The sequence below is a fragment of the Malurus melanocephalus genome, unplaced genomic scaffold, assembly GCF_030028575.1.
Source record: "Malurus melanocephalus ecotype Western Australia unplaced genomic scaffold, MMel_1.1 scaffold_14, whole genome shotgun sequence".
NCBI classification, from domain to species: Eukaryota; Metazoa; Chordata; class Aves; order Passeriformes; family Maluridae; genus Malurus; species Malurus melanocephalus.
The window spans coordinates 124,092-137,863 of NW_026623246.1; the positions used below are offsets into that span (position 1 = coordinate 124,092).

At 35.6% G+C, this 13,772-nt stretch overlaps 1 protein-coding gene across 1 annotated transcript in view; it reads right to left on the minus strand.

The window, feature by feature from the left end:
- Positions 1 to 13,772, minus strand: part of RUNDC3B (RUN domain containing 3B) — a 49,746-nt gene that overhangs the window by 14,297 nt on the left and 21,677 nt on the right. Inside the window, exons 6-8 of the mRNA XM_057383104.1 lie at positions 13,178 to 13,258; positions 11,244 to 11,412; positions 6,687 to 6,844 (exon numbers count right to left, since the gene is read on the minus strand). Of these exons, the coding sequence (XP_057239087.1) occupies positions 6,687 to 6,844; positions 11,244 to 11,412; positions 13,178 to 13,258 (408 nt within the window). The remainder of the gene's footprint in view (positions 1 to 6,686; positions 6,845 to 11,243; positions 11,413 to 13,177; positions 13,259 to 13,772) is intronic.

Here is a 13,772-nt window from a genome sequence, read left to right on the forward strand (position 1 = left end):
TTTTGGAGTCAGAAAAGATTTTGCTGTAAATATACCAACACATCTTACCCTTGAAGATCCCAATAATTTCAAAAGCTTTAAATTCTTTTAGAATTTTCAGGTTTATTTTAATATAAGCCTTTAAACCCCCCTTTCTAACAGTTCTGAATGAGATATTACAATATGACAGTTTAAAAATTAATGCCTCCTGATCTAATGCATCTTGTAGAGCAAGCCCTTTCCTTCAGGCTGCTACCAACACAGAAACTTTTGGTTTCCTCTTGCACAATAAACCCATGTGAATTCTAAAAATAGAAACATCACACTGGAGACTTGATTTGTTTAATTCTGCATAGTTCTGTACCTTGCCCTGTATGTTCCTTTCTGAATTGCAGGAGTCTCTCTGTCTATGTACTACACCCAGATGAACTTTCCTAGTTATATTTGCAAAAAAGAAAACACCCATGTCTTATGTCTTCTTGGGTTGCCACCTCACTGAAAACAGAACTTCCCTTCTTGCTGTCAACTCACACCCTTGTCAAACAGAATGGGATTACAATATTGCAGCAAACTTCAAAAGAAAAAAATACATAAAACCAAAATTCAAAACACTGCCTAAACAAAAGTTTTAACATCTGTCAGAATATGTAATACTTTTTCTGTAAAGTAAAGAAAAAAAACAAAAAAAAAAAAACAAAACAAAAAACCAGACAAGTTGTAAAAAGAAGGACCTGAAAATCGACCAGACTGCAATACTAAGGATTTCAAACTGCTGTTCAGACTTGAGGGAAAGCAGAGGACAGACAGGAAGCATTACAAATAAAAGCATGGCTAATGTGAATAAGGGTTTGACAGCAGGATCCATGAAAGCTTTAAAAGGAAAGAAGGATTAGCATTCTCAGTTTTCACATTCTAGGAAAGAAAYTTGCCAAGATCAAAGATTAAATTTTAATCTTCAACTTCCTTTCAGTGAGGAAATAAAGCAGCTACAACCAATTGGATTTACTGTACTTAAGCAGGGGAGGAATTTAGTTTCTTTAAAAAAGGGAAGTYTTAAAAGAGGACTATCTGAAATGAAGGCAAGAGGGCTAAAAAGATTGATCCAGCTTTCCTACTTCTCCAGATGATTTAGGTTTTGAGCAAGGATTACAAAGCCAGGCAACCCACATTAAAGTTTTACTCACAAGGAGACACAAAATGCAAGCTAAATTTCAAAGTCTTTGCTCAGACCTCCTGCTTCCATTTCCTTGGAGAAGCTTTTCTCTGCYTTGTCCCTGACAGCACAACTATAGCCCACATCCTCTACAGCTTTGTGCCTTTCTCTCTGACCCTCCCCTGCCTGCTCGTGGGCAGAGTACTTGTGGCAGCACTCTGCAGACTTCAGAGCATTTACAAACAGGATCTTGACAAAGTGATACTATTTTCATAAGTGATACTATTTTCATAAAGATACTATTTTCATAAGCAACATTTTTTTTTGTTTTTCAACCAAACGGGGTATGACCAATCATTGAAAAGAAATCATCTTTGCTACAGAGAATATAGTAAATATTCCTTTRCATACTCCATAACAGATCTGGCAGGGCATGGTGTGTTTGAAACAGAGAAGCTAATTTTGCCTGGAGTTAAACAGGTGTGAATTTACTCTGCATGATGCTCCCACAGAACCATTGTGCTACATTCAGGTGCTGCTGAGAATGACTTTATGGACCTTTCTGAGAGGCAAGGAGCCCCATGAAGTGCTAACGAAGGGAAAAAAGGTGTGTAGACGGTGTACTCCAGCAGTCACTGCCTGGAAAAAAGGGAAGTGTGACAGGCTGTGCACACCTCAAGGGTGGTGAAGGCATGCACAGCACTTGATGACAATTAAAAACTATCACCGAAAAAAACCAGCTTCTCAGGGTTGCAGGTACACTGTCATTGCCCGTCTTTACAAAGACATCTGTATAATCCAGATAGAAACTACAGTGTTGCAGGATATTAAAATATWAAAAAWTATTAATATTAAAGCATTAAGCTATATTAATTTATTCAAGATTGAGTACATGCACAGTTTGRACCTTGAAAAGGCTAATATTCTAAAGTAATAGTGAGACAAATTAAATCTATTTTTAAGATTTCACAACACATGAAAAGAGGTTCTCAGTTACACAGTTCAGCTTAATTCAGTTTAAGATGGGAGTGTCCCTACAATTTAATTTGACASTTATCTGTGCCTTAACCAGTAACACAATTCCAAACACAGGAGACTGACTTCTTTTTTCCCTAATTTTCCTTCCTTCCACAAAACAACAGAACAACACGGGGTTATAGGAAGAAACAGTAGAGGGAGATAAAAAAGAGAGTGATAAAAATATAGCACACTTACTAAATTTACAAAATAAATTTCACATACATGTGATATACTGAAAAAAAMCCCAACAAAATCACAAATGAGCAAATGTCCCAAATGAGCTGGGACAAAGAGGCTGTACCATCTTATACCAAGCACACCTAGCTTGAAAACCTAAAGAAATTCTTTAGAACAAAACTTGTGTTGGTAAACACTATGCAAATCAGTTTTCATTTCAGCAAAAACATAGCAGAAGAAAAATATTTCAAAGCATTTGGAGAGTTTTCCTCCTCTGTGTACAATGCTTTCCTTTATCCTTTCACTTTGTTTAAAAGGATGTTCTATGTTAAAGTGGTCAGCTTTTATAACATAAGTGAGTCGATATGCAGGAAGACGAGTCRTTCAGGAAATTGATGGAATCTCTCCTGTAATCATATGTCAATATTTAACATATAAAAATATCAATTTCAGATGCGGAATCTGAACTTTAAAGTAACAAATGTCAGCAGAGTTTGTCTTAACAAGGTAGYGTGTTAGTCAAAAGAAAGACTAAGTATCACCCTAAGGGGGGCAAAAAGCCTGTTTGAGCTGAGCTAAAGAGTTTTAATGCAAGGATATTGTGGGCAAATTATTTCAGATTTTCCCCAGTCAGATCTTTGACTAAGCTAACTAGTCCTTAAAGGCAGTCCATCTCCAAAGTGAGATGCACAAGACAATCCTTTGGGSTACTGGAAAATAAATTATATTTTAACAAAATAAATTTTGTACTGTTAATAATTTTTTTAAAATACATTTTGTTTATTTCATCTTTATCTTAGACTCTTAAATTTCTATTTTTTGTATGTTTAAAAAATTAAATAATATATTAGCACTACAATATAGTTATATAATTTATATAATTTATAAATAARTATACCTACATTGTGAGGGTGCTTAGAATTTTTTATTGATAGAGTGCGCAATCAAATATCTCTCTGCTTCAAGAGACATTCAACATTTCTTTGCAGAAAGATAAGAGAAGGAAGGAATGTCTGCTTCTGTACATTTGARCACTCCAGGATGCAGTTCCTTGATGATCTGGGATCCCTCTCCCATCACAATTTGAATGTTACAGAATTCAAACTGTTTTCTTCATCTGGACATGCCATGAATCACAGGCGTCTCTTGGTTGTCTTCCTTTGAACTGTTATTTTAAGCACTTTAAGGCCTTTAGAACTGCCTCACCCTCACTGTAAAAATACACTATTTTTATAGAAGAGTGGAGCCAAAAGCACTGTTCTGCAGTATTCAATTACAACAAGTCCTAGAAAAAGTGATGAGGTGAAGCAAGCAAAGGAAGGYCCTGAGTGGCTCATCATTATTACAATGCACMCAATTGCAATGCCCCCTRAACACTGACAGCCTGGGGCATCAASCACCTCTSTAGGAAGCCTGTTCCARTGCTTGACCTCCCTCCTGGTAAAGAGATGTTCCCAACGTCCAGTCTGAACCTTCTCCCTGATAAGCTGTGCATTAGCTTAAATGTGTTTGTCTGATGATCAGATTGTCTACTGCAGATTCACTTTTCTGACTTGATTTGCCATCAGACACCTGCTAACAAAGTAAGGGCCAAATCCCCAGATGGGTGGGCATATACTAAGAAATTCAATTAAACAGAGAGACACAAATATATGCCACTCTTTTGTGAATAACTAATTGATAAATTTTCAGCTTCACCATTTTCCACATACTGCTACTCATGAGATSTGCAAAATGGCTTTTAACTAAACTGGGAACTATGTTGTTCATTGTAGTTTGAATATTCAAGTGTGTGAGACAAAGTTAARAAAACTAAAAATTGTAGAACATGAAGCATAGCAGCTGTAAAAGAAAAACTTCTTCCAAGTTTCCCTGACCTCCGATCCCCATATTTAATTCATGCTTTACAGCAAACCCCTTATTTAATATGCATACAGAAAYGTTTCTCTGTAGGATATCTAATTTTTAACCTGAAGGCCTTGTTGATCTGTCGATCCTGTGTTAACTGGTTTCCAAGTCAGCAACTATAACAACCTATACTGTCAACAACATCAGATCTCTATTACCTACTTCACACTTTTTATTTTTTTGGAGTGAGGGGTGGAGAGCAGAAACAGAGACTGATTCTGCCAAGTCCACTGAGAATATACATAAAACATTTCACTTTGCAWGCCTGTGAAATACCATTTTGGAAACCTCAACAAAACTTTACTCAACAAAAGCCACAGACCTTGCTACACTAAAAACAGCCARTAGAACAGAAGAGCATAATTAAAAAGAAAGTACAGAATGTTTATTTATAATAGTTTCAATTACACAGCAAACAATCCTAAACCCGATCTCAAAGTGKTTTACAAACAGCAATGCAGTATGCCTAGGGCAGAATTACAATCCTGAACTTGCTCTTCTCTGTTSATGAAGAACTCAAACAGATTACAGCATTATTACATTCACTGCTTCAAAATGCTAGTAATGGCAGGGGAGCAAAACACTAAGTTTTGGTATTACATTAATATCATTCTAAAATGGCTGGACCATAAAAAGCCATAAATTGGCCAAAACTCATGCCTCATTACAGACACATTACTGATACAACACATTCTGCTGCCCATTGCCCTCGGTCGGAATAAAAAAACCCAACACAAATACCACATATGATTGAAATAAGTTAATTATGAGTGGTGTTGACCTTTAGAAACCWGCTAGGAATAGTTCTTCTGTCCCTCACCTGAAAGGCACACTACACTCACAGCAGTAAAAACGTGAAATTATACCTCTCCAAATATCTAGTGCAGTCAGACTCCTGACTGCAGTGTCTCACAAACAGATATACAAGAACACACTGTCAAGATACAACAGAAGTTATTCCACAGTTTGAGCCTTTACATAATAAAGCCATCAAAGAAAATCAAACTYGAAAGACTGAGGTCTTCTGAACAGTCTGGCTGCATATATCTCAGCTAAAATTTAAAAGCAGGTGTGAACATTCAAAATTTCCAGTGGCAGAGTAGGTTTAAATGAGTTCACACCTTCCCCCACCTCTTCCAAATAACCAGGGATGACAAAGCACTATAACATGAATCATTAGGYATATCAGTAAGTTCAGAGAAGGACTCAAGAACAGATATCTCTCAAAAATGTACAGTCAATCAGAGGTGAAAATAAACTTGGAAAAAGATTTTTTTTTTTCTCATCAACTCTGAATCTGGCCTAAATAAAATGCCAGTTCTGTTTTCCTAAACATTTTTATAAAATCAATTTCAAGCACTGGCAATAAAATGATCTTATCACAAGAGAGAGAGCAGCAGAAAACAAAAAGTAGCTTTGTTTACAAGCTAGAAGTACTTTGTAGAAAAGGCCATTTAGGACCGTGTCTTGATATATTCTCTTTATCATGGATTGCTTCAAAGATCTCAGATGGCTGCCATATCACTCCAGGGCTCAGACATTTACAAATTAATCCAAATTTAAGCCAAAATAATTTGTCTTATATTTGTTCCGAACAGAATATTCAGCTGCTGCCGGAGTCTCATGGCCAACTATCACCAGCCAGCAAGTCTTGCATCTGCCTGGGTCTTCAAACACAGAATCACAGAATGGCTTGGCCTGGAAGGGACCTTAAAGATCATCCACTTCCAATCCTCCTGCCATGGGCAGAGACACCTTCCACTAGACCAGGCTGCTCAGACATCCAACACAGGAATGTCTCTGCAAAAGGAGAATACCTCTGACAAAGCAGACAAGGCTGAGAGGATAAACTGTATAAGGCTCGTAAGATACTCAAATATTTATCATATCATAAATCACATATGCCATTAAAAAAAAATTAGCCTTTTACCCTTTCAGCGTTTTGCTTGGCATTGAAGGAGGAATGATGGCAAACTGTTTCACTAGCTTGAATACTTTAAAGACTTCCAAATTAATTTCTACTGTGTCTGAGCCATAACAAATAAATTACAATCTAAACAAAGAAAATAAATGTTTTTATCCTCTCTTACCTAACTTTTAAAAAATAGTTTTCAAAAAGAAGCTGTTTTCAATACTTTTAGGGGGAGGGTTAAAACACAAAGTAATAAAATATAAAGAATACTTTATAAAAATGTGTTAAAAATTTAAGCAAGTTTACTGTAAGCCATTTCAGAGCTAAAAACAAATTTAAATATTTAATCTCAGAATTATTTTGTTTTACACTACTGCAGTTTCCAGAGGGCCATTCCCAAATGTAAGATTTGTCGGGGAAAAAAAAAGCTTAAATACATCAATTTTTTAAGAAGTTGACTCATTTCCATGGATCTACATACTGTATAGTTAAACAAGTTAATTTAAGTGATACTGCTTCTCCATTATGCTAACTTACAACTGGTCTTGCAGTTCCACAATGATATATTCCAGCTGCTCCTTCTCCATTTTATGGGCTAGATCCATATCTTCAATTCTTTGTAACAGCAGTTTATTCTGTGAGACAGATTCAGACAGCTGGTTTTCTCTGAGTCGTACCAATTCTTCAAGATAACCCTGAAAATGTAAGTTGTTAGAAAACTTTAAAGAACACACTAACAAAACCACTTTCAATTATGTATGTTCATATTTTCTGGTTTATGATGTATATGATTTTACTTTGTGCTTGTTGTAGGGTTTTTTTAGTTAYTTATTTTGAAACAGACTAGCAAATGGGTTTTAGATTAGTTTGAGATTTCCTGATAGGTAACAGGAAAATCACATATTCATTTATATTCTTGCAGAGGAATAGAAAAATGGATGAAATAATGAGACAGAATGCCACCAGCATGAAAGACTAATTCAYCTTTCAAAAACAACCGTCACGAGTACAAGAAAAATATCAGAATTCTGCAACTGAACAGGTGCAGGATGTTAGATAATGCACAAGGATAAGCGTAGATCTACAGGGATCTTCATAGTTAATGAAAGGGATCCAGAATTATTAGGAAAAAAATATCCAACATTATATTAAAGTTGTTTTGATTTTTTAAATTACACATTAAAATGACAAAGAATGTTCCAGCATGTCAGATGTTAGTAAGTTATTAGAAACTGTCAGTTAAAACTAGATACAGTATGTCTACGCTACATAAAATTGTGCAAATTCCTTGAAACCTGTACAAAAATGGGCAACTGTTTCATATGTGTCCACATGTAAAAAATGGTATTAAAACCAAGATTGTTTTCAAAGACACAGAATGGGTGTGTCTGTTCTCAATTCATGTTGAACTAAGAAAACAGATTCACATTAGCTGGTAGCAATATCTGTAGCTGTAGTTCTATCCACTGGATACATCTCTATTTGACAGGGATTTTTTTAATCTCAGTACAAGTTCCAAAGAATCCTGAGAGCTTTTCAGTATGCCTAGTTCAGCCTCATCAAATATTACTGTTATCTTGACTCCTAAGATATTCCTTGGMGTTCTAAGTAGCACTTCAAAAGTATTAAATGATACATTAGGACATAACAAATTTCCTGCCTCTCAAAAACATTAAAAAATGCAAAACAAAAAAAACCAAGCTAGTTTACAGAAATATTTTAGACCTGAAGCACCAGCACAGAACTACGTACAGTAAACACCTCTATCTATATTGACACAGAGATATACATCTSACCAGTAAAAGCATATAAAATTCCAATATGAACTGTACACAAATAATTCAGGAGTTTACTACACAAAAGCRAACAGTTTAAACCATTCCAGAACAGGGAAGGGATAACTTCCACATAAATAACAAATGTGTAAAGTATGASTCATTGATCTGGACAAGAGACAACTTGGAAAAGACAAACTCATCAAATTTCCAGAGTGGCCTGGGGAGGACAGAAAAGAAGAGACTGTTCCTAACTTTTTAAAAAACAGAAGCTAGGCACCATGAAATCAAGCTCATAGGAGCCAGATTCAAAAGATAGAATAGGAGGTCTTTTTTCACACAACAGATGGTAGATTCACAGAATGCTTTGCCAAAAAAAAAATAGTTTGGATGGTAAAATTTTACATGGAATCAAGAGGATATCTGACAAGTATTTGGAAGAGACATCTATCACAGGTTACTACACAGACAAACCTTATCAGCTTCAGGCAGTSCCTCAGCTGATAGAGATTGGCCAAGAGTGCATTAGAAGAAAARCAGTGGATAGTCATGTGCTTTGTGTTTATTCTTCCCTCCACATTTACTTTGGCCAAGTACCCAAGATAGGATAGTCGGATAACTGAGGAGTCTTGGTCTAATCCAGCAAGGTGTAGATCATCCAACACAGCCATGCTAGGATTTAGCTTGCTAGAGTAATACCTGACCTATCCTACCATTCAAATGGCTCACTAGAGACACCTTTATCTTAGTTGCAATCCAATTGCTTGTCACATTGTGACCTGGTAAACACCATTCACCTGTAATAACAGTAACAGTGCTAGTAATGACTGCAGGCACATATATTGACTTGGGAGGCACAAAAGGAATTTATCACTGTTTGAGCAAAATGAACGACAATAGAGAGAAAGAAGGYTCCACCAGACCCACTGTGGCAGTTACTAAAACCTTATTTTCAACTTGGTCTTCTTGCAACAAACATCCAATTTTSCAACATTCAGAATGTCAAAAAGCCCCTCTGAATGAAAAGTCTCTGATTAACTGGTACCTAATGCACTGAGTGCAACTCAGGTGCTGGTACAACTTACTGCCATGGAAACGGGGAAGGGAAAGAAACACTTGGGAAAGGAGCTCTATTACATAGTCTATCTTAACGGTCATTTGTTCAAGTTGTAATAGAACAGCCRTAGTACAGTTGAAGTGAATGATATAAAAACCTGGCAGGCACATCCCAAATGAAAATTAGACAATGAAACATTGTCTGACTATAAGAAAAGTTATTTTGCTGCTGCAATTTTAAGTACGCGTTCCAAAGAAGGACAACTAGGAAAGTGTCAACAGCTATCAGAGTAGCTACCATTTTGAAAATTGTTTAAACACACCAAAATATTCAAACACTTATCCTAAAACTGATTTAAATTCACTGCTACATTAGTTACCAATAGAAGTCYTCTAAAAGAATGTTACAAGAAATAATGTGACTCACTAAAATAATAATGCTCAAAAATTTGCAATAGCCAGTATCAGCAAATAACTTGCATGGAATGGGAATGGCTCTGGATCTTAGACTCATGAATAAACCAAAATCACCATCTGCTGTTACAGCCATTGACAAACTTTGTGCTTATGCAGACTTAAAGGTTCCTAGTGATTCTGGCTGCGGATCTGGGCAACATACTTCAGTACTTTTTCTATAGATGTATGTCATAACTTTGATTGAGTATCTTTGGAAATGAACCACTTGGATGTACCAAGAAAAATAAACATACATCTATTTTGTTCTTTTCAATGCTCCTCCAGAACTGACAACACTTTCCTCATGGTGGGGAAAAGCGTGAGTTCAAACTGATCCTACGTTTTTGTCTGGAAAGGATGAGAATTCCTTTCAGCTGCTCAAGGGAAAGGTTTTAATTTATGTATTTCAAGAGATTCTTTTTGAATGGCATATTTTGGTTTATAAAAGCAGGGAAAATTCCATCTGTACCAGAGAGGGCCCCAGAAACACAAGCCCTTTCCACATGGAAAGTGATMCCATATTTGCTGAGAAGATTGTACCAGCAACCTGGATGCAACAGTTCAGCTTATATTTTAACAACAATAAGTCTAGGGGACACAAATTAGAAAASCAATATTTGTATGAATATTTWAAAAAATARTATAAACAAATATTAAACATTTATTATCCCACAGTAAATCTAGCTCTTTCACTCTTCCTCTAAAATTTTAGCCATATTCTTTCAAGTGCGCTAAAATAAACCAATTTTGATTCTACTTATTCCGYATTCAGGGAAATAATAATACCTCCAAGCACCCTTGTGTGGCTGCAGCCTTTTATATGGTTTACTCCATTCAGAGTTTCACAAAAATCAAATTCTTACACTAGAATACTAAAAATAGTAATAGAAGTTATTTTAAAATATGTAACCAGTTGTATTTAATTTTTTTCCTGTAATTTTTTTCTGACCCCTCCTTCCTTTGGCTGTGCACTACTTCGTTGGTGCCTATGAACAATCTTCACTCTTCTCTCTCTCACCAGCTAATATGCATTGTAATTACCGCAGATGTAATTACTGTTAYGAAAAACTGACAAGTACTTTGCTTTGAAAATGCTAAATTACTGAAAGGTTTGGACATACATTTCTCTTCACCTTTAACTTAAGGTATGTTAGTGGCAGATGGAAAACTACCTTTGGTTTCTGTAGTTACACTCAATATGTYACCTAAAATTAAATCCAACACAAACACACCCTTTCATGTTTTCCTTTCCCATTCTGCTTCAATCAAGTTGTAAAACTACCTATCTTCTACAAACCCATCTCAGTATCACTGAGAAGATAGTTTTGCTTTTCATTAAATGGATTCCTTTGCTGATCCTTTTGGTTTAGTTTAAGACTCATATTAAAGTTTAACATCACAATCATCATAAAAGCCTTCAACTAGCAGTCTACTTACATCAATAAAAATCTGTGGCTTCTGAGGAAGAGAAAAATCATGTGAACTTCAAGCTCACAGCCTAAGAGCATCAGAGATACAGTGTCTGTAACTCCAAGACTGGAAAAAGAAGCCAAAGCTTCTTAGCTTTAGATTGCGAAATCTGATCTCTGAATTATTGTTATTCTCTTCCCCATCTCATGAAACCTCTTTTCCCTCATATAAATAAGCAAAGATGCTTGGATACTCTRAGGATCATGAAATTTAGGATCACTTCCATGAAGCTAAACAATATCTAATATATTTTCCTGCCTTTACTTAGAGGATATGTCACCAGTTGGCTGGTGATGATCTTTGATTCCATAGCCCCCACACAAAACTAATCTTTTACCTTCTGTTCCAGTGCAAGCCGGTACTTCTGTTCTACCCTTTTGCATTTGTTGTACCAACTGTTTTCATCTGTGATGAAAGGAGGACCAATGTTCTCTGGAGTACTGCCTTCACTGCCACTACTGCCCAGCGTTCGTAGCTCTTCTTCATCACTGCTGATGCTGTCAGAACTGAAGAATCATATTTATTAGCCAAGTCAAAAGCTGTGCTTATAAAAATGCAAATTCTTCTTGAAATGGAAGCATCACATTTCTTAAAAAGCTCTGCAAACCAAAAAAACAAATTGACATGTTGGGATATGATAGATTACTAAACACAACTTGTATTTCAGGCATTTGTTTCTATAGCCACCTAACAAATGCACAAACATTTGCTTGTGATCTTAGTCAAGTCAGACAACTGTATGTGGGCTACTCTCCTGAAGTACGAAGGGTAAATGCRTTACAATATGCTATCTAAGGAAGTGATGACTTWACCTCTTCCTCACAAATTTAGGGCAAAGAATAGTATGTAAAAATACATTTTATTTGTTTCTTAAGGCACAGAATAAAAAAAAGTGGTTGTCATTATATTAAATCAAGATAAATTGAAATAAGAATGTATCACTATGCTCATAGCAAAGATCATGTCCCTGTTACTTCACAGAATGTATCTCCCTACATTGCAAGTAGATTCATGGTTAAAATATCTTCATATCATCCAGAATCAATGCATGCTAAAGAATGCAGACATCTGTCTCAAAGACAAGAATTTAATTTAGTCTAGAGAAGACAGAAGGGATCTCACCAATGCATATAAATATCTCAAAGGCGGGTGTCAAGAGGGTGGTGCCAGGCTCTTTTCAGTGGTGCCCAGCAAYAGSACAAGGAGCAAWGGCCATAAACYAAAATRTAARAAGTTCCACCTCAWCATGAGTGCACTGGMACAGGCTGCCCAGGGAGGTTGAGAGGGACCCTCTATKGRGACATTCAAAACCCACCTGGACAYATTCCTGTGTCACCTGCTCCAGGCGACCCTATCTYGGCAGGGGTTTGGACTGGATGAACTCCAGAGGTCCCTTCTAACCCTAACAATTCGATTCTAATTTATCCCACTATCCATTTAAAAATCTTCCATTACAACTCTATTTCTCACTACATGAACAGAATTTGCTAAGTTTTTTTTTAGGTTGTGATTCCACAACTCCATGATCCTGCCACGATACAAACTGAATCACAATCTGTTGCTTTGTAAGCCAGTAAGAACTTCAAGTGAATAACTAGGATGTTTCATGTTCAGTTGTACATCTTCAAGACTACTCCTAAATGCTTCTCTCATTTTGGCAAACCTAACAATAGAACACATATCATTAATTTCCATGCTTTCTGGTCATGCCAAATTGCTACCTGATTTACTAGATAGTCAGAATTCTTTTTATTATCAATCATAAGGCTGATCAGAGGAGCAAAACATAGCTCAAAAGTCAGTTTACATTGCCACTGSTTATATTGCCTATGTCATATCTTACATTTACTAGGGTATAGATAGAATTTTTGCATATAAATGTTTAATTTATAATAAATGTTAAATTATAATTTGTGTATACATTTATCATTTTTATTTACAAAATAACTACTTTTAATTTTATTGCTACATAAAAAAAGACCTAAGAGAAAGGACAGCTTGGTCTGGCAATCATCAAAGGARATACAGCATTTGTTTCCTGCTGAACTGTGATTCTAAACTAAGGGAACAAAGTTAGCATGATTCACATTTGATGAGTCATGTAACAACTCCAACAGTTGGAAAAAGAGAGGTAGCTGAGCGTAAAGGGGTTTGTACTCAGAGATTAAATATCATTTTGCATGTGAAATGAAAAGTAAGCGGCTCAATACATAAAGTAAAATTTTGCCAATGAAATAAAATTTAAAAAAGCAGAGTAAAGCTAAAAAGTACCTTTGGGTGAACTTCAAGTACGGTGTATAATCTATGACAGCTGGATAGCTTCCATCCAATCCCTCACCCTTCAGACAAAAACTGATAAAACAGAGAAAAAWCATTAAGTTTATTACAAGAAAATTAAATGACAGTGACAGTTGAATCKTACCAATCTCAAATTTGATTTTTTGTTGCTATAAACCCTGATTTTTAAACATTAACTTTTATTCTGAAAAATACAGAGAGATGGCAAACAAATAACAGTAAACTTAACTGAAGCAGCAGAAACAGAAGAATTATGGATKAATTTGGAATTTTCCACATTTAACATCACTTAAAGGGTTGGCAGAGTGCTTATATTAAGTAAAAARAATAACTAAGTAAAAAAATATTTTTTTTCAAAAATATTTCAGTGTCTTTCTCCTTTCAGACACTTACAGGTGCTCGGCCACAAGAAGCTGAGGAACATAAATGAAACTAACTTTTGGAAAATATTCTTGAATGGCTGTAGCTTTATAAAACATTAATTTACACTGTATTCTTTTTTTTGTACTGGAGATAAAGCATTGCATTTCAACCATGTTTAATTATCACAGAAGTGACAAAATGATCA